This window comes from Ovis canadensis, chromosome 4, assembly GCF_042477335.2.
Source record: "Ovis canadensis isolate MfBH-ARS-UI-01 breed Bighorn chromosome 4, ARS-UI_OviCan_v2, whole genome shotgun sequence".
Taxonomy (NCBI): domain Eukaryota; kingdom Metazoa; phylum Chordata; class Mammalia; order Artiodactyla; family Bovidae; genus Ovis; species Ovis canadensis.
In genome coordinates, this window is record NC_091248.1 from 75,537,759 (window position 1) to 75,564,103 (window position 26,345).

Consider the following 26,345-nt stretch of genomic DNA (forward strand, 5'->3'; position numbering starts at 1 on the left):
TCTCCATCCTTGGCAACCCTGAGCTTGCAGCTGCATCACTCCATCTCTGCCTTCCTCTTCGTGCATGGACAGCTTCCCTGTGTGTCTGTCTTTTCCTTTTATAACCAGTCATGTTGGATTAATTCAGTTCAGTTCAGTTGCTCAGTCGTGTCCAATTCTTTGTGACTGCATGAACTGCAGCACGCCGGGCCTCCCTGTCCATCACCAACTCCTTGAGTTTTCCCAAACTCATCTCCATTGAGTTGATGATGCCATCCAACCATCTCATCCTCTGTCATCCCCTTCTCCTCCCGCCCTCAGTCTTTCCCAGCATCAGGGTCTTTTCAAATGAGTCAGCTCTTCGCATCAGATGGCCAAAGTATTGGAGTTTCAGCTTCAGCCTCAGTCCTTCCAATGAATACCCAGGACTGATCTCCTTTAGGATGGACTGGTTGGATCTCCTTGAAGTCCAAGAAACTCTCAAGAGTCTTCTCCAACACCACAGTTCAAAAGCATCAGTTCTTCGGCACTCAGCTTTCTTTTGGTCCAACTCTTACATCCATACATGACTACTGGAAAAACCATAGCCTTGACTAGATGGACCTTTGTTGGCAAAGTAATGTCTCTGCTTTTTAATACGCTATCTAGGTTGATCATAACTTTCCTTCCAAGAAGTAAAAGCGTCTTTTAATTTCATGGCTGCAATCACCATCTGCAGTGATATTGGAGCCCCCAAAACAGAAGTCAACCACTGTTTCCACCATTTCTCCTTCTATTTGCCATAAAGTGATGGGACCAGATGCCATGATCTTAGTTTTCTGAATGTTGAGCTTTAAGCCAACTTTTCCACTCTCCTCTTTCACTTTCATCAAGAAGCTCTTTAGTTCTTCTTCATTTTCTGCCATAAGGCTGGTGTCATCTGTGATGAGGTTACTGATATTTCTCCTGGTAATCTTAATTCCAGCGTGTGCTTCCTCCAGCCCAGCATTTCTCATGATGTACTCTGCATAGAAGTTAATAAGCAGGGTGACAATATACAGCCTTGATGTACTCCTTTTCCTATTTGGAACCAGTCTGTTGTTCCACATCCAGTTCTAACTGTTGCTTCCTGACCTGTATATAGGTTTCTCAAGAGGCAGGTCAGGTGGTCTGGTATTCCCATCTCTTTCAGAATTTTCCACAGTTTATTGTGATCCACACAGTCAAAGGCTTTGGCATAGTCAATAAGGCAGAAATAGACGTTTTTTTCTGGAACTCTCTTGCTTTTTTGATGATCCAGAGGATGTTGGCAATTTGATCTCTGGTTCCTCCGCCTTTTCTAAAAGCAGCTTGAACATCTGGAAGTTCATGGTTCACATATTGCTGAAGCCTGGCTTGGAGAATTTTGAGCATTACTTTACTAGCACGTGAGATGAGTGCAATTATGTAGTAGTTTGAGCATTCTTTGGCATTGCCTTTCTTTGGATTGGAATGAAAACTGACCTTTTCCAGTCCTGTGGCCACTGCTGAGTTTTCCAAATTTGCTGACAAATTGAGTGCAGCACTTTCACAGCATCATCTTTTAGATAGCTCAACTGGAATTCCATCACCTCCACTACCTATGTTCGTAGTGATGTTTCCTAAGGCCCACTTGACTTCACATTCCAGGATGTCTGGCTCTAGGTGAGTGATCACACCATCATGATTATCTGGGTCATGAAGATCTTTTTTGTACAGTTCTTCTGTGTATTCTTGCCACCTCTTCTTAATATCTTCTGCTTCTGTTAGGTCCATACCATTTCTGTCCTTTATTGAACCCATCTTTGCATGAAATGTCCCCTTGGTATCTCTAATTTTCTCGAAGAGATCTCTAGTCTTTCCCATTCTGTTGTTTTCCTCTATTTCTTTGCACTGATAGCTAAGGAAGGCTTTCTTATCTCCCCTTGCTATTGGTTGGAACTCCACATTCAAATGGGTATATCTTTCCTTTTCTCCTTTGCTCTTCCCTTCTCTTCTTTTCACAGCTGTTTGTAAGGCCTCCTTAGACAGCTATTTTGCATTTGTTTTTCTTGGGGATGGTCTTGATCCCTGTCTCCTGTACAATGTCATGAACCTCCGTCCATAGATCATCAGGCACTCTGTCTATCAGATCTAGTCCCTTAAATCTATTTCTCACTTCCACTGTTAATTGTAAGGGATTTGATTTAGGTCATACCTGAATGGTCTAGTGGTTTTCCCCACTTTCTTCAATTTAAGTCTGAAATTGGCAATAAGGAGTTCATGATCTGAGCCACATTCAGCTCCCAGTCTTGTTTTTGCTGACTGTATAGAGGCTTTCCATCTTTGGCTGCAATGAATATAATCAATCTGGTTTCAATGTTAGCCATCTGGTAATGTAGGGACCACCCTAATGACCTCCTAAAGGAAATCAGTCCTGAATATTCATTGGAAGGACTGTTGCTGAAGGTGAAGCTCCAACACTTTGGCCACCTGATTTGAAGAACTGATTCATTGGAAAAGACCCTGATTCTGGGAAGGATTGAAGGTAGGAAGAAAAGGGAATAACAGAGGATGAGATGGCTGAATGGCATCATTGACTTGATTAACATGAGTTTAGCAAGTTCTGGGAACTAGTGATGGACAGGGAAGCCTGGCGTGCTGAAGGTCCATGGGGAGACAAAGACTGAGTGACTGAACTGAACTGAACTAATAACCTCATCCTAACTTAACAACATCTGCAAACATCCTCTTTCCAAGTCAGTTCCCATTCACAGGGACCAGGGGTTAGAACCTCAACAGCTCTCTTTGGTGAACACAGTTGAGCCCACAACAGAGGCACTTTTCCTATGTTCCTCCATCCTGCATCTCATCAGCTTCACGGAAGCTAAAGCCACTGAACAGCTTTGAAAGTATCTCAAGAGAGGAGAAGGCTGTGCTTCTGACCCACATTCAGAACCTCTTAGTTTAAAAACTTTTCCTGGTTCATCTGCCCACATGAGTTCCTGTAAGCCAGCTGTGCGAAGTGCTGGCCTAGATCCCGGAAACAGTTATCAACACTGCTTTTCATGAACAGAGGTGGAGGCGGACAGCATCAGGATATGAGGAGTGGAGGGGGAATATCAGACATGAAAGAAGATGCTGGGGGGCTGAGAGACAGCCAGGTCCCTAGGTCCCCAGGCCCCTGATCATTTCATCATGCCTAGCTCTTGTTGAATTGAGACTCCTGTCTCCTCCTTGCTGAAATCATCATTACATTTTCTGTGTCAAACGTGGGCCTGCAGGACCAAAACGACATCTCTGCAATTGAACCACCTTTGAAACACTGAATTCAAGAGCATCTGTGGCCAGAGATTTATCAGGCCCAATTTAAAAGGGAAATTCTTTTTATGAAAAAGCAAAAGCAATATGTTTTTCTTCTTCTAAAAACCATTGTGCTTCTAGTATAATTCATACCAGGTCACAATTTATTCAGTGCTGTTTGGTTTATAAATCACACTTACATGCAACCTCATTTATTCTTCAAATAACCTGTGGCTCGGTGATAATAATGACAAAGAAGAATAACCCAGTACTGTCTCTTTACCAGGAACTCTTGTAAATGCAGTCCTGTTAGCAGACCCCATTTTTGTCCCCCTTTTTAAAGATGTAAAGTTATTTTCCCAAACTCACAGAACTAGTCATGGATTCACATGACATTTGGACCCAGAACCACTACACTGTCTGTCCCTTGACCCTGAGCCCCACTTTCAGATGAGCAGGTTGGTTCTAGTTCATTTAACGCCTGATCCAGCAACAGTCAACAGGTAGTAGAGAAAGACCTACGTGTCTTCTACTGCATTAACCCTTCCGTAAAATCCCCGCCAATAAGAACATCTTTCCTGCTCCTTGCCTCTCTCTGTGCCCCTTGTTTGTTCTATGCCTTCAAAATGCAATGGTGGCATCTCCACCCATGGGAAGAAGTTTTCCAGCTCCCAGCCTGTCTTTGACCACTTAGCTAGCCTCCTCGGTACCCCCACTCTCCCTGGCACCTGATCCTGCACCCTGTTCTTCCCTGGCTGCTTCCCCACCAGTCTCCCACACCTACCAACAGCTTTTGAGAGTGAGGATACCATTTCTTGGTAAACTTTTTAGCCCTGGTCACTACCACAGTGCTTGACCTCAGTAGGGACTCAGTGAAGAAACAAATGAATAAACAAAGAAAACACACTAATTTAATAGACACAAATGTGCAGGATACTAGGCTACTACCATGGGGCAACCAAGGATTTTGTTGTTTTGTTCTGATCAGAATTCACAGTGTCTATACACTGCCTAATTTTTTCTTTTTTTATTGCAGCAATGGTGAGTCAGGAGGGTCCCCTCTTAATATCGATAATTTATTCTTTTTATTGAATTTCCAAATGCTCAAGCCCACCTATATATTATTTCACATAAATTCACACAGGCTATCATATGCTATGTTAATCACATTTTTAATTCATCGTTCTCGGCTTTTCTCATTTGTTCCTTCTTGCTTCTGCCCTGCTCTTGCCACGCACCTCCGTCCCTATCCCCACCACATGGTGAGCCATGTAACTATGTCAGGATGGATCTTTCCATGGTTTTCTCTGCTTTCATTGCATCTTACAGAGATGCATGTAACACATCCATGTGCAGAAGAAACAGAGCCACTCTGAGCCTGCACTGCTGCCTGGGATTCAAATGTGAGGCAGATACTCATGGATACTTTATTTTCCCTGGTTTTCTTTTGTTGTAATGCCCCAGTTTCATGACATAGTTTTAGGCATTTTGAGCTTGAATAGCTCAATATTATGTAACGAATAACATTCAGCTGCAGTCACAATTGCTCACTGGGTCAAGCTTGTCAGCCAGACCCCAGGCAAAGGGCAGGGGAAGCAAGCAGGTGATTAGCTGCACCAGCCAACTGGAGTTCTAGGTATTTTCACTATAAGTTTCCTGTTTTAAACATCTTTGCTGCCACAAACATTAGTTTCACCATATAACTAATTAGCCATGAGGCTAATTACAAAATTAAAGAGACTTTATTACTACATATAAAATATCTGAATATATTTAAAGGGTGAAAAATGAAAGGCAGTCATGTCCAACTCTTTGCAACCCCATGGACTGTAGCTTACCAGTTTCTTCTGTCCATGGGATTTTCCAGGCAAGAGTACTGGAGTGGGTTGCCATTTTCTTCTCCAGGAGATCTTCCCAACCCAAGGATTGAACCCAGGTCTCCCACATTGTAGGCAGATGCTTTACCATCTGAGCCACCATGGAAGTCCCTTTAAAGGGTGCGTAGATTTAATGGCACTACTGTGCAGATGACTGACCTTATTTTGTGACTTGTACCTGAGCACTTTTCTTCCGGGTTGTTCATTCTTAGTGCTTTACACATTGATTCGCCTCCTCATTCGGCATCACAGTTTTTCTTTTTGCTAAAATTTCTTCCTTTGTTAGAGGAAGTATCAATTTCCAAATATTAGGATGCATATTTATACCCAAGCTTTGTATTGCATCTCATTCCTATGTTTTTGCCTAGAAAAGAGCCTGGTGGGCTATAGTCCATGGGGCTGCAAGAGTCGGACACCTCTGAGCACACACACATTTGTATTCTGTTATGAAAGCCTCTATACTGTTGTGTGATCCTGGCATCTGGTCACATGTCTGTTGATAAACATTCCAGAGGTTTATGGGAAATGTGAGTTCAAACTTGCACTTTTTCAGGCCCTCAGCCTCTTTCTCCTCTACTGTAATGTGTTTAGAAATAAGAAACTGGCTCTTGGGGCAAATCATCATCATTTGTCATGATTTTCATATGATACATATCAAAACAAACTATCAACCAGTCATTTTACCTTTTATGGCAAAATTGTCTTATGGCCAATTAGCTACACAGTGAGAATGTTTGTAACAAAAATGCTTGCTGTGAAGGTACTTACAGCAAAGAAATTTACGGTAAAAATATCTAAAAATAATAGACATGCATAACTGGATTGGACATTATATGGCTGGGAACCTGAAAATCTGAAGAGAACCCATGGGTTGAATTGGGGATATATCCAGAAACCAAAATGTCAGAAGACCAGACAACTTAGGCCTGTTTGCCCCGTCCTAGAAGCCACCCTTGGGATAGCTTATTAGCACTGTGCCTAATAAAAAAAAAGAGCTAATATTTTGTGAATACTTACCACATGCTTGGCACAGGTCTTCCTCACTTCACATGTAACAACTCATTTAGTCTTTGCAACAGTCCAAGGAAGCAGATACTGACATTGACCCCATTTACAAATGAGCCAACAGATGTAAAAATGATGAAATAATTTGCCTTAAGTTTACAGCAGACCTGGGATTCAAATCCAAGGAGTCTAATTTCAGAACCTAGAGCTATGTTAAAGGGCTTCCCATATTTTTCCTTCCTACTAGAATGCCTGTCACCCAATTACTTGCTTTGAAAATACTTTCTAATCCTTTAAATTTCACCTTAAGATTGCCTCCTTCCCTGTAGAGAGGGAAATGTCTTCCCTCTGCGTGCACAACTCTCTTAGAGAATTTTCTCCATAGCACTGTAGCTATCTATTAATGCATTGTTTTCCCCATCCATCACTGAGCTCTTCTAGCATAGGAAATGTATCTAATACTTATCCTTAATATCTAACATGATGTCTGGCACATGGTAGGGACTTCAAAAATAGCTATGGAATGAATGAATGAATATTTTGGCATACAACCAGGCACCTATAAGGATACACAATGTATCAAATTTTATACAGTTTTGCAGAAGCAATGATAGTAAAAGTCAACAACGCTTTGTCCAAAACCTTGGAGCCAGATGTAATTTGGAATTCAGAATTTCCCAGATTTTAAGAAAGTGACATATCATGCATATACTATAACTCACCACACTCACTTACACTCTTAGCACTCCTGACTAAACACATTTATATTTCAGCAGTGAAATATATGGATAGTCATATTAAGTAGGGTATAGGTTATGAGCGACTTCACTTTCACTTTTCACTTTCATGCATTGGAGAAAGAAATGGCAACCCACTCCAGTGTTCTTGCCTGGAGAATCCCAGGGACGGGGGAGCCTGGTGGGCTGCTGCCTATGGAGTCACACAGAGTCGGACATGACTGAAGTGACTTAGCAGCAGCAGGTTATGAATTGCCTTAGATTGGTTTAGGTTAAATTTTGCCACCAAATAAATTAGCTTCAACATTGAAAGTAAGAAACCACTCCTGGTTTTCAGGACTGTTTGGATATGCAGGCTATGAATAAGGGATTGTGGAGTTTATGTAAATTGCAACTTATGAGATTTAGGATGGCCAATCTACCCATGCATGTCTAGAATGTATGGTTTTGGTTAGTTACTCTGAGCCTTTAAAATAAACAAGTAAAGGTTAATTTAGTGACCAAGTGTTCTAATTCTAGAAACAACTCATTGTTCCTTCCTTCAAGGACAAACTCTCACCCCCAAGGCGGCAAAGGTAGAAGGAGATAGTTTTGACATCATTGAGAGAGACCTTTTACCCAGTGCTTTTTCTCAGATTGATAATATGGCTGTTTGGGTTTGTTCATCCTCTCTCTCCTCCCTAACCCATCCCTCTCCCTCCCCCTCTTCCTCTTATTCTTTCTCTTGCTCTGTGTCTTTCCTCCTTTTCTCAACTAGGAGCCTAAAACAGCTATCCAAGAGGTCAAATACATACATAGGAGAACGCTACCTATTTTTACAGGGGATGTCATCTCCCAAGAGATCTATAAAGTGGACTTCCAGTGGCTCCACCATCCCGGAGCTCTTAAGACAGGCTCCACACCACCAGTTAGGCTCCATGCTGGCTCTGGCTGAATTCGCTAGCCTTGAGACTCTCAGAACTGCTCAGAAGCTCTTGATTCAGAAGACCATTTACTAAAACCTATAAGGGAGCGTGGTACTCTCTCTACATTCTAAGCTCCAAGAGTAACCTCCTCTGCCGTATGATGGCACTTGCCTGCTACTCTGTTAAGTGATTCTCCTAAAGGGAAAACAATGTTTGGCATTTGGAAGCTGGGGAGAGTCTGGTGGTGAAGACTTAAGGGAAATCCTCGCTCAAAGGAGGTATCCGTAGTTTTTGGCATTAATTGCTCAATCATCAGTCACATCAATTACATCCGGTTCTTGAAGGGGATGGACAACTAAATGCCTAACGGTTCTCAGATGAAGTGATTTAAAAGAGGAGAATCTTAAGAAAAGACTCTGTCCCAGAATATGTAAAATGTGTAAAATCTCTAGTACTAAGTTCATTGACTGGCCCAAAAATGCAGTCTCCTTTCCTGAGAACCTCAACAGCCATATCCCATGCCCTCTAAAACTTGAGTTCATTATATTTTACTTACCCATATAGGCCAAGTAAAATGTCAGAGAGAAAATCGTTCTGTTGAGTGGCAAACAGAAATAAGTAAATTTGGGCTGGTACTCAATTTTATCTTTACTTTTAAAATTTTTATTTAGGCCCGCAATTTTATTTTTAGAATGGGGTTTTGTTAAGTAAACTCAACACAGTCATATCTAAACATGTCTGTATTTATTTTCACAAACACGTTCTTTTTTCTTAGCTCACAGGTGTTTCATTTTCTTTCTTCTAGAGCTACACAAAATTCTGTGCCATTCAGTGATGCCGATTCAGACAAGTATAGTGATTTCCCAGTAAGTATTGTTAACAGTAACCAGACGTTCAGTAAATATTGCATTGCTTCCTATAAATTTCTTTCCTTTAATAAGACAGGATTGAATGCCATTTGAATGTATTATTAATTTGGTAATACACCATTTTATAATGTTTCTATACCTTTATGCTATCTCCACATGGACCATCAAAGTGGATCTTAGGCCTAGACTGTTTTCATTTCCTGAAGTCATTCCCAGCTGGAATTCTCCATGGGGATAACAGTTATCTTGAAAACGTCATGAATTATTTTCAAAATTCTTAAATATATTTTAACTTACTTTTTAAAAGTGTATATGTGTTTGTGTGCACATGTTTGATTTAGAACAGTTAGGATATCATAATATTCTCTGTGAAATTCAACAAGCAAGTAACAGATGTCACAAACTTTCCAAAGTTGATGGGATCTCAGATACTCTACCTGGCAATTTGAGAAATAAAAGCATTGTTTGACATCATCATGGTTCTTGATCCTTTTGAATCAGACATGTCAAAATATAATAAATCCATGCAAATAACCAGTTTGGCTAGAGTTTTTAATTATTCAGTAAAATTATTAATTGTTGGACAAAATAAACCAATTGCTTTGGGGCCTGAGAAGGTTGATGATTAATAGAGAAAGTTCAGGGAGTTGGATGGCCCTGCTGTGTGTGGAAGTACACATAGACACATACACATGAACACACATGTACACACAGACACACATGTGAATTATGAATTATGAATTTGCATAACCATGTGAATGCACACATGCTCACGTATTTACAAATTCACACAGTTGCACCCCCATACTTTCACATATTGGCACATACACAACAGCACACACACACACACACGCGTGGTGTGTGCATGCTACACCTATGATTGGCCCTGGCACCATATTATACTTCACCTCACTCGGGAGGTCTTAGCATATTCATTTTAATTTTCTTAGTGATCTCTGGTGTTCCCAGACTATATTTGAATTTGAAACTGCAGATGTCAATACCCCTCTGACAGCTCTGACTGGCCTTCACCGTGGACAGCATCAAAGCAGAACTGACCCTTCCTATGTGTGCTCTTCACTTTCAGACACTGCGGGGCTTTCACTGGCGAGGGAGAGATTGCAACGACAGCAACAAGATGGCATACCCAGGCAGAAGGTAATGGTCTCTGCTCATCACTGATTTTGAAAATTACCTTCTGAAAAGGAGGCAGGAGGCATAATGATCTCCTCCAGCCTAGGGGATTCGTGCTTACAGAGAGAAGGGACTTCCATGTCCTTACTGAAGTAAAACTCAATGAAAAAAAAAAAACAGTAATTATTCATTTTATTGCCCCCCAAAATGCTCATGGAGCATTGCCAAGCACTCTGCATCATGCTGTGTGGTGAACAAACAGAAATACGAGTTTACAGTCCAGTGGAAGGAACAAGTGAGTAGACAGGTTCTTGTGGATGTTTATCCCTCCTCCTGCTCAAGCTCTACAGGCAGCCCTGGGCCCAGAAAGAGCAGCCTTTTCCGCCAAGAGTAAGGCAAGGGCTGCGGGGCGTGGAGTGCGGGTTTCATTTTAGTCCCAGGCTGATGTGCAGCCAATCCCATCTCAGAACTCAAACTGGATATGCCAGCCTTCATCTTAGCTGTGACTACAGTGCTGAAGCATTAACCAGATGTTTGGGACTTTAGAGGCGTAACTTTAATGGTATCGCCTGTCTGAAGAAAATAGACTGCAGATGTGTTCATTACGCTCATCAGCACCATTACCCAACAATACCACCCATGAACGTAGTCAGTTATGAAAAGGCTGCATTTGGTCCCCAGCTCCCAGCAAACACCCAAAGCCAAGAGAATGACAAAGAGGCCGAGTGGGGGTTCTGTGGGCCACAACGCACAATGGCGTGTGGCATTTTTCCTTGAAGAGCCTGTTGGCTGTCGGTGACACTTGGTGTAGCACTCATTCATTCATTCGTTCATTTGGAAGCTGACATTCAGAGTGATACATACGTGCTGAAGACTCATGTGGCTGTCCTCTCTGTAGGCCAGACAACTGGGACTCATATCAAGATTCCAACTGTAATGGCATTTGGGTAAGCAACTAAATTCAGACTTAACCCTCTTCTCCGGCTTTCTGCCCTCCTTACAAGCCCATTGCCTGTTTGCTTAGTCAGACCTAAGGAAGAAGATAGATGGTAGGCTAAGGCAACTCTTTTTCTGCTGTTTGAAAGAGAGGCATAGAATCCAATCACACGTGAAAAGTGTCAATGATGTAACGAGAGCTGAGGCTCTCAGTCACAGGCACTGCAAGCCTTGTTCAAGGTCACTCACATCTAACCCCTTGGTTCTGTCTGAAACAGTGTGAAATTAAATGAATCGTGGTGTTAGCAAAGTTTTTACAGCAACCCAGACAGCTGGTGGAGCAAACCACATGCTGTCACCATTTCATTGCAGCCATTTTTTTCCTGTTTCATAAAGCTGGCCAGGCAGAGTGGAAATTACCTGTAGTTTCCCCACTACCTACATCCCGAAGCATCTATGCTGCTACCCTGGTTCCTTATGAATAATAAATTAGTAGCTGCCAGTAGAGAAAAGGGAAGGAAGGAGAGAAGCCAAACACTTATCTGAGGACAGCAATGGCAGCAAATCTAAATTTTGTGAGGTCTTGAACTTACAGGATTTGAGGGGTTCTCACCCACTCCAGTGTTCTTGCCTGGAGAATCCCAGGGATGGGGGAGCCTGGTGAGCTGCCATCTATGGGGTCGCACAGAGTCAGACACGTCTGAAGCAGCTTAGCAGCAGCAGCAGCATAAAGGAAAAAGTATACCAAATGCAAAATCAAGTATAAAAGTATGATAACGAGAATGATAAAAGAAATCTTAACAAATTCCTAGAGTCTTGGAAATTCAGGTCCTTTTCTTTTGAGATCTCTTTTCCAATTTACCAGGAGTGCTTAAGTGGAAACATTGTTCTGACTGCAGCCCAGACTCCTCTCCACCTAAAACACTCTCCACCTAAAACAGCTCCCAGCTGCTCCCAGCACTCACACAGGCAGGAATCATACAAACAAGGGGCCTTGGAGTTTAAGTTTCCCCAGCTTCAGGATAAATTGCCTCTGAATGGCTGCCTAATTTGTCTGCTTGGATGAAGAGGAGAAAGTTTCTGTAAATAATTTCTTCTCTCCAGGACACTGATGGGCTACTGTTTCTGGGATATGGAGAGCCAGACAGATTGTACCTCGTATAGCCCACCCCAACCACCCTATCATTAGTCAAATTGCCATCTCATGAGGAGGGGAAGACATCACCCCTAGTCTTAAGGTATGGAGGTGTCAGGACCCCTAAGGCAGCTCTTGTTCTGATAGAGTCAAGCTCAGCTGTCCTGTTGGATGACACGGAGGTTATTAGTATGTGAAGCTCCTATCTTGGTTCCATGACCCCATCCCTGCCTCTGACATGTGACCCCTCCTACATACGGAAGGCCAATAAGAGACTGTGCTATACCAGTGGAAATCCACCAGGAGCTCAGAGAGCCAAGACTCAGAGTTCATCATCAGTTAATTGGAAAAAGACACATGACCTTCACACCTATCCCTTTCCATAGAGGAAAACTGACTCCCAGAATCACAAAATCATCTTGAACTCAGAGAGAATTTTGCAACCACCATGTCCAACATTTCCCTAACTGTGTCCAGGAACTTCGCTGTCGAGTGGGAGGTTAAAAGAAACAGGAGGAGGGGTGCTATACCCAGGTTTAGAAAGTACTGGGTCAAGTAAGCCTAAACAGTTTTCTTTACTTCCAAATTTCTCAGCATCTTTAATGTTTTATTGCACACTGGGAGCCCCCAAGACCAAGAGAGTGAACACACTGTTTCCAATATATCTCTGACCATCAGGCTCTTCCTAGAATACTGTTAATACTATTACTATCTAGTGGAATGCCAGTGCTCTCCAGCCCAGAGTTTGACAAGCAAAACAAAGCAAAAAACATAACTACATATGTATATTAACTTTTCCTTAGGGTTATCCAGACTCTGCTTGAACCTTCCAAGGACCAGTTACTCTACTAAGCACAGACTTAGCATTCAGTGTTAGGAAGTGCCCTCAGCGATGGTAACCCTGTCCAACTCGCAAGTTCAACCTCACTTATGGGTTTCTCGGTCTCACTGTATCAGCATTTGGGATGATGTCTTATGGTCTGGGCTGCCTTGCAAAATGTAGGATGATCAGCGGCATCTCTGGCCTCTCCCCATAAATGCCTGTAGCTCCCCCTCCCCACGCTGTAACAACCAAAGATGTCTCCGGACATTGCCAAAGTCCCTTGGGGATGGTTGCAGAGCAGGGGCGGGTAGGGGGCTGCCTTAAAACCAGCCCTGTTGAGGATCACTGCTCTAGAAGCATCGCTCCTTAGGCACTGGAAAAGTCAGGATACTTAGAGCTCCAGTTCAGAGACCGCTGAGCCCATGCTGACCCTGTGTCCCAGCACTGACTGGACCCTCAGTGCTCCCTCCAGGGACACTTCCAGCACTCAGAGCCCTGCCCTGCATTCTTCTGAACAAGATGGTCCAGTTTTTGGATTCTTCTTATTCCTACCCCCAGGTCCTTAAAGCCTAAAATGTTGCTACCTTGGATTAAGGGCTCAAGAGACTTTAAAGGATTTTATCTACTGATTTGCCTTTGTGCTTTAAAAGCCATCTGGGGAGGATTCTGTACTTCTGTCTCATAAATTTAAAAGCAAACTGCTAATCTCATCATTTCTCTCTTAAAGGGTATTGATCCAAAAGATGGAATCCCATACGAGAAGAAATTCTGTGAAGGTATGAATGGTAAAGTCAGTGTACTTATCCTAATAGAGTATTCTTTTCTAGTCTGAGTCAAATTGAATCGAACAGACAAGCGAGGAAATGCCTGGTGCTACAGCATAATGTTGACCAGTTTACATTTGTTTTCATGACAAATTAGAAAAATATATGAAAAAGATTATAGAAATGAGGCAGAATATAGACAAAGAAAAACTGAGTTTAACTGATTCCTTTATTGGGTGACTGGAAAGTTATTAGAGGGATAGTTAGGGAGTTTTGGATGGACATGTACACACTACTACTTTTATAATGGGTAACCAACAAGGACCTAGTGTATCGCACATGGAACTCTGCTGAATATTACGTAACAACCTAATTGGGAAACGAATTTGAAAAACACTAGATACTTGTGTATTCGTAACTGAATCACTTTGTTGTACAACTGAAGATAACACATTATTAATCAACTATACACAAATATAAAATTCAGTTTTTTCTTAAAGGCTGTAAAATAGATACCATGGTAACTGAAATCCAGCACTTCTCCAAATAAGAAAATAACTGGAGGTGATAATTTTCAATCTGCTCTGTGTCCTTCTCAATACACCATAAGGTCAGACATCTGGGCTTGTATTGACAGAGTCCCTTGTGTCAAATGGGTTAAAGGCTTGTATGTGGGTAACTTGAGGGAGGCCGCCAAACTATAACTGCTGAGAGTTCCCAAAAACACTTGAACAAAAGCTCTGTGTTCTATATGCCCGAATGCCACTAACACCTGGGCCACCAGTAGTCTTTGTACTCTTTGTTTGGTTGCTAAGTCATGTCCAGCTCTTTTGAGACACCATGGACTATAGCCTGCCAGGCTTCTCTGTCCATGGGATTTCCCAGGCAGTAATACTGGAGTGGTTTCATTTCCTCCTCCAGGGGCTCTCCGCAACCCAGGTGCTGAACCGCATTCCTCACGCCTCCTGCATTGGCAGGTGGTTTCTTTACCACTGTGCCACTAGGGAAACCCACCAGTACTCTTAGGAGAAACTTACTAATACCAACCACATAGTACTGAAAACATGGTACTGCTAATGCCCAAACAGCCTCAAACATGACCCTACGGTAGCATCACTATTTTTGTTTCAGTTCAGTTCAGTCGCTCAGTCATGTCTGACTCTTTGCGACCCCCTGAATCACAGCACGCCTGGCCTCCCTGTTCATCACCATCTCCCAGAGTCCACTCAGACTCATGTCCATCGAGTCCGTGATGCCATCCAGTCATCTCATCCTCGGTCATCCCCTTCTCCTCCTGCCCCCAATCCCTCCCAGCATCAGAGTCTTTTCTAATGAGTCAACTCTTCACATGAGGTAGCCAAAATACTGGAGTTTCAGCTTTAGCATCATTCCTTCCAAAGAAATCCCAGGGCTGATCTCCAGAATGGACTAGTTGGATCTCCTTGCAGTCCAAGGGACTCTCAAGAGTCTTCTCCAACACCACAGTTCAAAAGCATCAATTCTTAGGCGCTCAGCTTTCTTCACAGTCCAACTCTCACATCCATACATGACCACAGGAAAAACCATAGCCTTGACTAGACGGACCTTAGTCAGCAAAGTAATGTCTCTGCTTTTGAATATGTTATCTAGGTTGGTCATAACTTTTCTTCCAAGGAGTAAGCGTCTTTTAATTTCATGGCTGCAATCACCATCTGCAGTGATTTTGGAGCCGAAAAAAAATAAAGTCTGACACTGTTTCCACTGTTTCCCCATCTATTTCCCATGAAGTGATGGGACCAGATGCCATGATCTTCGTTCTCTGAATGTTGAGCTTTAAGCCAACTTTTTTGCTTTCCTCTTTCACTTTCATCAAGAGGCTTTTTAGCTCCTCTTTACTTTCTGCCATAAGAGTGGTGTCATCTGCATATCTGAGGTTATTGATATTTCTCCTGGCAATCTTGATTCCAGCTTGTGTTTCTTCCAGCCCAGCATTTCTCATGATGTACTCTGCATAGAAATTAAATAAGCAGGGTGACAATATACAGCCTTGATGTACTCCTTTTCCTATTTGGAGCCAGTCTGTTGTTCCACGTCCAGTTCTAACTGTTGCTTCCTGACCTGCATACAGATTTCTCAAGAGGCAGGTCAGGTGGTCTGGTATTCCCATCTCTTTCAGAATTTTCCACAGTTTATTGTGATCCACACAGTCAAAGGCTTTGGCATAGTCAATAAAGCAGAAATAGATGTTTTTCTGGAATTCTCTTGCTTTTTCCATTATCCAGCGAATGTTGGCAATTTGATCTCTGGTTCCTCTGCCTTTTCTAAAACCAACTTGAACATCAGGGAGTTCACGGTTCACGTATTGCTGAAGCCTGGCTTGCAGAATTTTGAGCATTACTTTACTAGCATGTGAGATGAGTGCAATTGTGCAATAGTTTGAGCATTCTTTTGCATTGCCTTTCTTTGGAATTGGAATGAAAACTGACCTTTTCCAGTCCTGTGGCCACTGCTGAGTTTTCCAGATTTGCTGGCGTATTGAGTGCAGCACTTTCACAGCATCATCTTTCAGGATTTGAAACAGCTCAACTGGAATTCCATCACCTCCACTAGCTTTGTTTGTAGTGATGCTTTCTAAGGCCCACTTGACTTCACTTTCCAAGATGTCTGGCTCTAGATTAGTGATCACATCATCCTGATTATCTGGGTCGTGAAGATCTTTTTTGTACAGTTCTTCCGTGTATTCTTGCCACCTCTTCTTAATATCTTCTGCTTCTGTTAGGTGCATACCATTTCTGTCCTTTATCCAGCCCATCCTTGCATGAAATGTTCCCTTGGTATCTCTAATTTTCTTGAAGAGATCTCTAGTCTTTCCCATTCTGTTGTTTTCCTCTATTTCTTTGCATTGATCACTGAAGAAGGCTTTCTTATCTCTTCTTGCTATTCTTTGGAACTCTGCAGTGCTTTTTCCTAACATTTAAAAATATTTCATTCATTCAACAGGATATTTCATAAATACTTATTCCTATTATGCATCAAGGACTATACATGGCTCTGAGTTTTCATGGGCAGACATGATATAGTCCTTGTCCTCAATCAACTTAAAGTCTAACTGTCTTTAAGCTGTCAGGGGAGTAGGACAGAGGTAGAAAATGTAAGGACCCAATATATGTCATACCATTTAGAAATGCTGTTGCATGAATAAAAGAATGAATTAACAAATAAATGAATAAATAAACATCTAAGTGAAACCATGATGTGAGGCTCTGGGTTCACTATGGGAAGTCTCTTGGATTCCCGAAGTCCCATCCCCTCTTCAATGTCCTGGGCCTTCTCAGTCCCCAGTTGCATAGCCAAATGCTAGCTGTCCCAGAATCCTGAGATAGGGAGCCACTGGAGGAAGGCTGAACCATCCTTGGCTTGATTCAGGGGGTTTGTAGATGGGGAAAGGAGGCTCTCCTCTCTGAGTCTGGGAGGAATCACTTGATTCTTTCAGGACTTTAAGAATTTTGGAAGAGTTACACGCACCACCCATGGGTGAATTCCTCAGAATCAGATTAAGTGATTTGTAATCTCAGATTTACAAGGCTGCACAGTGACTTTATTTCTCCATTTCTCCATCAATCAGCCATAATTGTCCATTCGGCACTTTTGCCTTTACAGATTCAGGACTTTAAAAATCCATAACATGTTTGAAAAATCAAAATTGCTCCATGATATCACTAATTCCTAAAGTGAATTATAATAGAAATGGGTATGCTTTCCAAATAAGTAATTTTCAGGACCAAAATCTGGGCATATTTCTGAGTTCAGATAAACTTCTGATGTTTTTATTCATCCATCATTCACTTAAGAGGTTGCACAGCAGTTTGTTTTATGCGGAGCTAGGAAACACACCTGCATCTCTACAGCTTAGTTGGCAGTTTCAGTGGCCTAGAAATCTCATTCAGCTCCTAAATGCTATGCCCCTCATCCTCCAACACTCAAAAAGTGGCAATGTATCACTGATATGATGCTCCATGCATGGAATACACACCAGGGTATGTGTTCACCTAACTACCTAAACTGGAGGCTCCAAACTACTTGAGTGCATAAATAATGCAAATAAATTGTGCCCCCTAGGTTCACAGCCCAGGGGAGTCATTTTGCTGGGGGACTCAGCTGGGGCTCATTTCCACATCCCTCCTGACTGGATCACAGCTTCGCAGATGTCTTTGGTAAGTAATTTTGGCAGTAATCATCCCCAGTGTGCTGGCCTTTGTGTTTGTTTCCCCCTTGCTCTCTATAAATGTAATGCCAGTGCCAAACAGGTGCGAATTTCCCTTCTCAGCACAATCCGCTGCCATTTCAGTTCAGTCCAGTTCAAACAATGTGATAAGAACAACAGTCTCACAACAATCTTGTCCATTAGAGAAGGAGGATGGTGCCCCTGACAGGCGGGAAGGAGTGTGGGCACAGTGGGGAAGGGCTTGTCACATGACCGCCTTGGGATGTGGTTCCTTCTTCAACCTTCTAGAAAATGGGACTGCTGATCCAGAGAAATTAAACTACAGAAATGATCGATTCTTCCTTGATCCCTTTTTGCACACTGAAGAAATCAGACATGAACCTGAACACTCTCTAACTGGGCCTCTTCCAGTTTCCAAAACTGGGCAAACACAGCACTCCCTCATAAGGATGAGAAAACAGAGAAACATTTGAATATAGAAAAAATGTTCATGATCTCCAAAGAGGAGAGCTCTTTCAAAAACAGCTTGCAACAGGAAAGTGAATTTTGTAAGATACTAAATCAGATTCTCAGTAATAATTTGAGGGGACAGCACTCGTGAAAAAGAAAGAGTCTGAGATCAGGGAAGACTACTTTAGGTGAAACAATAATTGCCTGATGTGAAACTGCGATGGCCATACTGACAAGCAAGTTGGACAACACGAAACAAACTGGGTGAGAAAACCAGTCAGCCCACTGGGGAAATTCTGAAACTCATATAAGAGGCATATAGGACAGGTCCTGGAGATTGACTAGGAAACCCAGAAGAAGAGAATACATCAGACAGAGAAGTGGTGACCAAACTAAAAAAAAGAGATAATTTTCTTTAGTTGAAGAAATCCTTTAATCCAAAACCCACTGAACTCCAGAAAGTGTAAAACAGACTCTCCTCATCGTGTCTGGCTTTTCTTTTTTATTCCAAGTATAAAGAATAATCTTGCAGTCATTCTGCTGTTACAAATAACTGGGGACATAATAGGAGACAAAAGTCCTTTTGGTATCAGACTTCTCTCTCAACAGTAAATTTCGGAAAATAGTGGAATAGCTTCTACAGCATTTTGAGGGTGGTGTGTCAAAAATGCTCCCACTGTTCCTGTATGAGAGTCACAAAAACATATTCACTGTCATCCAAAGATTCAGAGAACATGATAGATTTATACCTTCCTGAAAAAAATATTTTAGGAAGTATTCCAATTTCTCTGAGCATGATATTACAAAGGGAAGGCCAACAAAAGTATTACTAGGTTTAATCACATAAAATCTTCAAATGTGTGCAATGTCAAAAAAATTCATAAAATTGAATAAGTGAAAAACTAGAGCAATATTTATAGCATATGACAAGATTTAAATCCTCTAATAATAAAGAGTTCCTGCATATCAATATGGAAAAAAAACAATTTAATTTTTTAATGATCAAGAACATGACCAATAAATATGAAAACAGTTTCATCTTCAGTAGTAATCAAAGAAAAACAAGTTAAAACAGCAATGAGATATCATCTGTTGTCTGATAAATAGGCAAGGTTAAAAAGTGATGAAGGCCTACTTTTAGCAAGAATATGGTGAAAGGGACATGTTCATTCATCACTAATGTAGGCTTAAGTTGCTAGAACTTCTCTGAAAGCAACTTGACGATATGCATAAAGTGCAACACGACAGGCTATATCTTATCCATCCATGGAATTCTAAAGACAAGATTACTGGAATGGGTTGTCATACCCCCCTCAATTTTGGACATACCAGAGTTCAAATCCTGGCTTAGTCACTTACCTTTAATTATTAATATTTTCTCTGAACTTTAATTTCTTCATGTATAATATATAAATAATGAGATATTTCATTAGAAATTCAGGATGATTTTATGACAGATGTTAAAAATGGGACTAGTTATTTCTACCTAACTTTCAACTGAGATCCCAAGATAGTGTGGGTCAACTATTCCCACCTTCCACAGTCAAATATTAGAAGGCCTGCAGCAGCATCCACAGAAGAGAGGGAAAACTATTTCTGCAACCTGTAGCCTGAGGCTGGCTAGTGTCAGCATGGCATCGGGGCTCAGCTGTCCCCATGGGGGAAGGGTGCGATGCTTCCCCTCACTATGGGAGGCCACTAAGTGACTTAAACAGGTGCCTCCTAAAACTGGGGTCAAAAAAGCTGGAGTCTGACACTCTTGTGAGTAATGTAAGGGTGGTGACTGAAGCATCAGGACAGGAAGAGTATGTGTCCTGGGGCAAGGACATGGACTCCCTCCTCCCCCCGCCCCCAGAAGGGAGAACCAGCATGGGCCATTGAAAATCTTGGAAATGATTTCCCTGGATTTGACATCCATGTGGGGACTAAACTCCAGATGACCAGGGGCTGGAGCATGAAACTTAAGTGACTAGTAAAAGTGAAGAAAATGTACCAACTCCGCACCAGGATTTATTAATTCACTAGAAAGTAGAAATAAGAAACATATTAACATAAATAACATATTTTTATAATAAATAACTTTATTTTCCAAAACAAAAGTTAAGTTAGAGTAATAGCACTCTTTTCTACTTTTGTGAATCTCCTTGATATCTGAATAAAAGACAGCTAAATTAAAAGACACTTGCTCCTTGGAAGAAAAGCTATGACAAACCTAGACAGCATATTAAAAAGCAGAGACATTACTTTGCTAACAAAGGTCCGTCTAGTCAAAGCTATGGTTTTTCCAGTAGTCATGTATGGATGTGAGATTTGGACCATAAAGAAAGCCGAGTGCCAAAGAATTGATGCTTTTGAACTGTGGTGTTGGAGAAGACTCTTGAGAGTCCCTTGAACAGAAAGATCAAACCAGTCAATCTTAAAGGAAATCAGTCCTGAATATTCATTGGAAGGACTGATGCTGAAGCTGAAACTCTAATTTGGCCACCTGTTGGGAAGAACTGACTCACTGGAAAAGACCCTGAAGCTGGTAAAGATTGAAGGCAAGAGAAGAAGGGGATGACAGAGGATGAAATGGTTGGATGGCATCACTGACTCAATGGACATGAGTTTGGGCAAGCTCCAGGAGTTGGTGATGGACAGGGAAGCCCAGCATGCTACAGTTCACGGAATAGCAAAGAGTCGGATATGACTGAGCAACTGAACTGAACTGAAATTCTGCTGAATTTCTGAAATATCTGCTTCTGCCTACCATCTGTTTCTGTATCCATGTATGTAACCTCTTGAAATCTCACTGTACCCTTATGAGTGAATTAAAATGAAAAAAGTAAATCAAGTCTTGCTGCTGCTAAGTCACTTCAGTCGTGTCCAACTCTGTGCGACCCCATAGACGGCAGCCCACCAGGCTCCCCCGTCCCTGGGATTCTCCAGGCAAGAACACTGGAGTGGGTTGCCATTTCCTTCTCCAATGCAGGAAAGTGAAAAGTGAAAGTGAAGTCACTCAGTCGTGTTCGACTCTTTGCGACCCCATGAACTGTAGCCCACCAGGCTCCTCAGTCCATGAAATTTTCCAGGCAAGAGTGCTGGAGTGGGGTGCCATTGCCTTCTCCGAAATCAAGTCTTACTATTGTGATAATAATAGTGATCTCATGAATACTTTCTGAGGGTTTCAATGATTCCCCACAGGTCCTCAGACTATTGAGAACCACTGCCATTTTCCCACTGCCTCCACTGTCCAACTTTGAGGATTTATAAAAGAAAGATGTGATTGTAGAGTACTGCAGTGTAGTTTTCAAAATTCTTCACGTGTAGAAATGCCAAGGAAGAAGCACTCTAAGACAGACCATTGTAGGGCAAAATGGGGAAGCCATCAGCATGGTGTAGGCTCATCTCTCAACCTGAATATTTCTGGAGGATGTTAGAGAGTGTGAAGTTCCCCAGGAGAGCATCTCTGCCCATCTGACTGTCCTCAGTCCTCACCCTGCCCATGGGTTCTCTTTTAGTGATGTCACCACAAAGGGAGAAAGCCTCCAACCTTTTGCTAATTCAACAAGTGGAACCCTTTTAAACTGGGTTTCTTGTCAGTGTCAGAATCAACATTTATCAGGGGTCAGTCAAGAAAATGAAAGCATTCCAACAAAGGAGATTTAACACAAGATACTGGCTACACTGATGGATTTAATACAGGGAACTGATTATACTGACTTTAGAACAAAAATGAGTTAGTGAAAGTCGCTTGGTCAAGACCAGCTCTTTGTGACCCCATGGACTATATAGTCCATGGAATTCTCCAGGCCAGAATACTAGAGTGGGTAGCCTTTCCCTTCTCCAGGGGATCTTCCCAACCCAGGGATTAAACCCAGGTCTCTCGCATTCCAGGCAGATTCTTTACCAGCTGAGCCACAAGGGAAGCCCCATAGAACAAAAGGGGGGATGCTAAAATTATCAGACAGATCAAATTGCCAACATCCGCTGGATCATCGAAAAAGCAAGAGAGTTCCAGAAAAACATCTGTTTTATTGACTATCCCAAAGCCTTTGACTGTGTGGATCACAATAAACTATGGAAAATTCTGAAAGAGATGGGAATACCAGACCACCTGACCTGCCTCTTGAGAAACCTGTATGCAGGTCAGGAAGCAACAGTTAGAACTGGACATGAAACAACAGACTGGTTCCAAATAGGAAAAGGAGTCCATCAAGGCTGTATATTGTCACCCTGCTTATTTAACTTCGATTCAGAGTACATCATGAGAAATGCTGGGCTGGAAGAAACACAAGCTGGAATCAAGATTGCTGGGAGAAATATCAATAACCTCAGATATGCAGATGACACCACTCTTATGGCAGAAAGTGAAGAGGAACTAAAAAGCCTCTTGATGAAAGTGAAAGAAGAGAGTGAAAAAGTTGGCTTAAAGCTCAACATTCAGAAAACTAAGATCATGGCATCTGGTCCCATCACTTCATGGGAAATAGATGAGGTAACAGTGGAAACAGTGTCAGACTTTATTTTATTTATTTATTTATTTATTGGCTCCAATATCACTGCAGATGGTGATTGCAGCCATGAAATTAAAAGATGCTTACTCCTTGGAAGGAAAGTTGTGACCAACCTAGATGGCATATTCAAAAGCAGAGACGTTACTTTGCCAACAAAGGTCCATCTAGTCAAGGCTATGGTTTTTCCAGTAGTCATGTATGCATGTGAGAGTTGGATTGTAAAGAAAGCTGAGCACCAAAGAATTGATGCTTTTGAACTGTGGTATTGGAGAAGACTCTTGAGAGTCCCTTGGACTTCAAGGAGATCCAACCAGTCCATCCTAAAGGAGATCAGTCCTGTTCTTTAGAAGGACTGATGCTGAAGCTGAAAGTCCAATACTTTGGCCACCTCATGCGAAGAGTTGACTCATTGGAAAAGATTCTGATGCTGGGAGGGATTGGGGGCAGGAGGAGAAGGGGGCAACAGAGGATGAGATGTCTGGATGGCATCACCGAGTCGATGGACGTGAGTCTGAGTGAACTCCGGGAGTTGGTGATGCACAAGGAGGCCTGGCGTGCTGCGATTCATGGGGTCGCAAAGAGTCGGACACAACTGAGCGACTGAACTGAACTGAACTAAATCATTGCAAGAAGCAACTGCTGATTCCAGAGCTAAGGACAGCAGGAGGAAGAGTTATTACCAGAAGCCAGAGGGAGGGGTGCAGCTAGTGCTGGGACTACTGCACAGCCTGTACTTTCACTGCTGAAGCCACATGGACCAGCTGCCTCTGAACCACTGAGGAGTGCAGAGAGGAGACGGAAGCAGCAAAGGGTGCTGGAGGCTAGAGGCTGCTGAAGAATGCTGACCTCAGCTAAATGCTGGAAAATGGTTCCTCCTCTCCTTGTCCTGACCTTCTTGTCCATCTCCCACCTGCACCTCTCATTGGCAGGGAGATGCAGAGGAGTCTGGGAAGTGTAGTTTGCAGAGTCCATCCCCATAGCACAGAACAGAGAATAGTGGAATGGGCTGGGAGCCCAGAAGCCATTGGTGTTAACCCAGTACAGGTGACTCAAACCCTTTCAGAACAAGTCTGGAATCCCTTCTAGCCAACACTGGGCACCAGAAATCAGGGATGTCCGAAGAGGCTGAAGTACAACAGAAATCGTATCTGTTGGCTCAAGGCTGGATGATTGGCAGGAAACAGCTGTCAGAGGCGAGTAGTGATTATTCAACCTTGTGGGTCCCATGGAACTGGAGGCCTGGCTGGTAGTCGGCATAACCTCGACCCAGTGGAGCCTCATTTCTTCAGGTTCTTATTAACCTAGGACCTGCCTCACCCAGGGAGCCCACCCTTCCCCCCTCACCACTGGCTGCTATTCACCAAAGGCCAGATCATCCCCTCAACTTTCTTTAGGAATCCTTTCCAAAATGGCATGAAGAGGGTGAACAACTGAAAGCTGTCTTTAAAAATGAAGCTGTGCGAAGTTTCTCCAACCTTCTGCACAGAGTTTCTGAGTTTGGATTCTGTACCACTGACTGTGAAACTTGAAAGTACCCACTGACCCCTAACTCCACCCTGTAATCCCTCATGATCTGGTGTCCCACCAGGAACCATAGTGGGATCACCTCTTCCAAAGTGAACATTTGGCTCTGTGGCCTTTCTCAGGGTCTGACAGTGGGGATGCCCATTAATCAGCCAAGACCCGTCAGGATCCCCCAGCGTGCTTGATGCCATTCCTTTGCTATACTAACTAGTAAGTCATATTCTGGGAAGAACAGTTAAATGCTGTAGAAAAACAAGCTTTCATTGTTCATAGTAGGCCATTCTGCCCTTTAGGAGACTAGTCAATTTATTTGCTTCTGTCTCCCTATAAGACAGAAAAAGTCTTCTGCAGATGCATCACCCCATCCCAACTGTGCCCATCGAAAAGACTCACAGTCATGGATATCTTACTTGCACTAGTCCCTGTCCCCTCCTGCTCATGCCATCCCCTAGCTAAAGCAGTGTGGCACCCAGGAGGCCTGTTTACAGCTAATTAGATTAGGAGAGTGTTCATCTGGAAAGATATTTATAGTTCAATAAAGAGAGTGTGAAGAATCACCCTCGTTGTTACACAGAAACAAAGGGTTCTGAGGCTCACTCTGCCAGGGACAGAAAATCCTGCCCTCTTCCTCTTTAAAAAAAAAAGAAAACACACACATACACATCTTAGCATCTCTCCAAGATGTCCTCAGCAGTCAGGTTCAAAATGAGCTTTCCATATCACACAGAAGACCTCAGCGTAGAAAGATTTCAGAAGCAAACAGAAAGCAAATCTGAGAACACTTTCATGCTGTCTTATTTTATTTTCTTTCAAAGGAAAAACAATCACTGCTTGAGTTGTTTTGTTGACAAAGTAGGGAAGGTAGAGAGATCATCAAGTCTAGTAATAGAAGCTGCCCTCCTGCCTCTTCCCCCATCTGCTTGAAAATTATTTCCAAAATATTAAATGCTGTGTTTCACTGAGCCAGAATTGCATGACAGGCTGGGGATTGGTGGGAAGAGAAGAAGAAGAAACGATTTCGAAATACAATTTCCCAAATGTTTATTTTGCTGGCGAAGACTGTTGCCTGTACTATTATAAAATCTTCGCACAACCCCTGGCAGGCTGTTGTCTGTAGGGTAAGTGCAGATTGAATTTCGTGCTGTGTCAAGGACAAAATGAATCCTTAATCTGGCTGCAGAAAATGCATATTCACCCGAGAGCAAAGCAGCTCCAGTCTTTCAAGCCCCTCTGCACTTCTTTCCTCTCTTGGAGATGATTTTGTAAATCAAGCTAGTCTACCCTTTATTAGCCCACAGACAAGAGAGCCGGTATCTGAGCTCTCACCCTGCCTCTCACTACCCAGCCCTGCCTTCGCTCTCTTGATTTATCAGTGAGCATAAAGCTTCCATTAAGCATAAAGGAGGATTTTCATGGTGCATAATAAAATATGGAAATTCTACCTCCACTAACTTCATGTCGACTCCAGAAATATTAAGAGTTAGAGTACTTTTAAAATTATTTTTTCAGATGAGGAAAGCTGTTGTCTAATAAAACTGGATAAAATTACATTTTCTGCTCCTCAGACATCTTAAAAGCTGATGGATTAAAGATGCTAAACAATGAGGAATGAAGCCCCAATCCTAGTTATTTCTCATTTATTCTGTCAGGAAAAGAGAGTTCTGTGTACCCTGGCGAATCCTTTTCTCCAACAGCAATCAGGCCACTTGAGAAAGAATGTTCTTCTGTTCCCCTTCCCCGTTTATGGGCACAGGGCAGACGGGCTGTTGCTTTCAGTCCTGATCAATTCAGTGCCCCTTTCTTCCTGCTCAAGGTGAGCATCTGTGTCTCTTACCTGACAGGAAAGTCAGGTTTTCTTGCAGCCTCATGCCTCTGAAATCATTGATGATCTTAGCCCTCTATGCCTTCTGTAAGGATTAAAAAGACACAAACACTGGTTGTTTTGAAAAACTACAAGAGGAAATTATTTTAAGCTCCATACTTCTGAAAGGCATTTATAATTACTCAGCCCACATGCCTGCTCCCCCGGCATGTTCGATAGAGATCTCCACATAGAGAGGCAGCATGAGTCAGGAAACACCTGTGCAATCCAGTGTGTTGCTAAGACCAGAGAACAATCCTTGCCCTCCAGCTAATTATATCTTCCATTTTGCTTCACTCTCCCTCAAGTTTCTTGGCCATAAAATAGGGTTCATGGTAGTGATGCTTCATAGAGGAAACATTTAGAA

General features: G+C 42.5%; 1 protein-coding gene across 1 annotated transcript in view; it reads left to right on the top strand.

Moving 5' to 3' along the window:
• AOAH (acyloxyacyl hydrolase) overlaps window positions 1–26,345 on the top strand; it is a 197,201-nt gene that overhangs the window by 72,620 nt on the left and 98,236 nt on the right. The window contains exons 7-11 of the mRNA XM_069588031.1: window positions 8,588–8,648; window positions 9,739–9,809; window positions 10,684–10,732; window positions 13,407–13,455; window positions 17,542–17,636. Coding sequence (XP_069444132.1) covers window positions 8,588–8,648; window positions 9,739–9,809; window positions 10,684–10,732; window positions 13,407–13,455; window positions 17,542–17,636 — 325 coding nt within the window. The remainder of the gene's footprint in view (window positions 1–8,587; window positions 8,649–9,738; window positions 9,810–10,683; window positions 10,733–13,406; window positions 13,456–17,541; window positions 17,637–26,345) is intronic.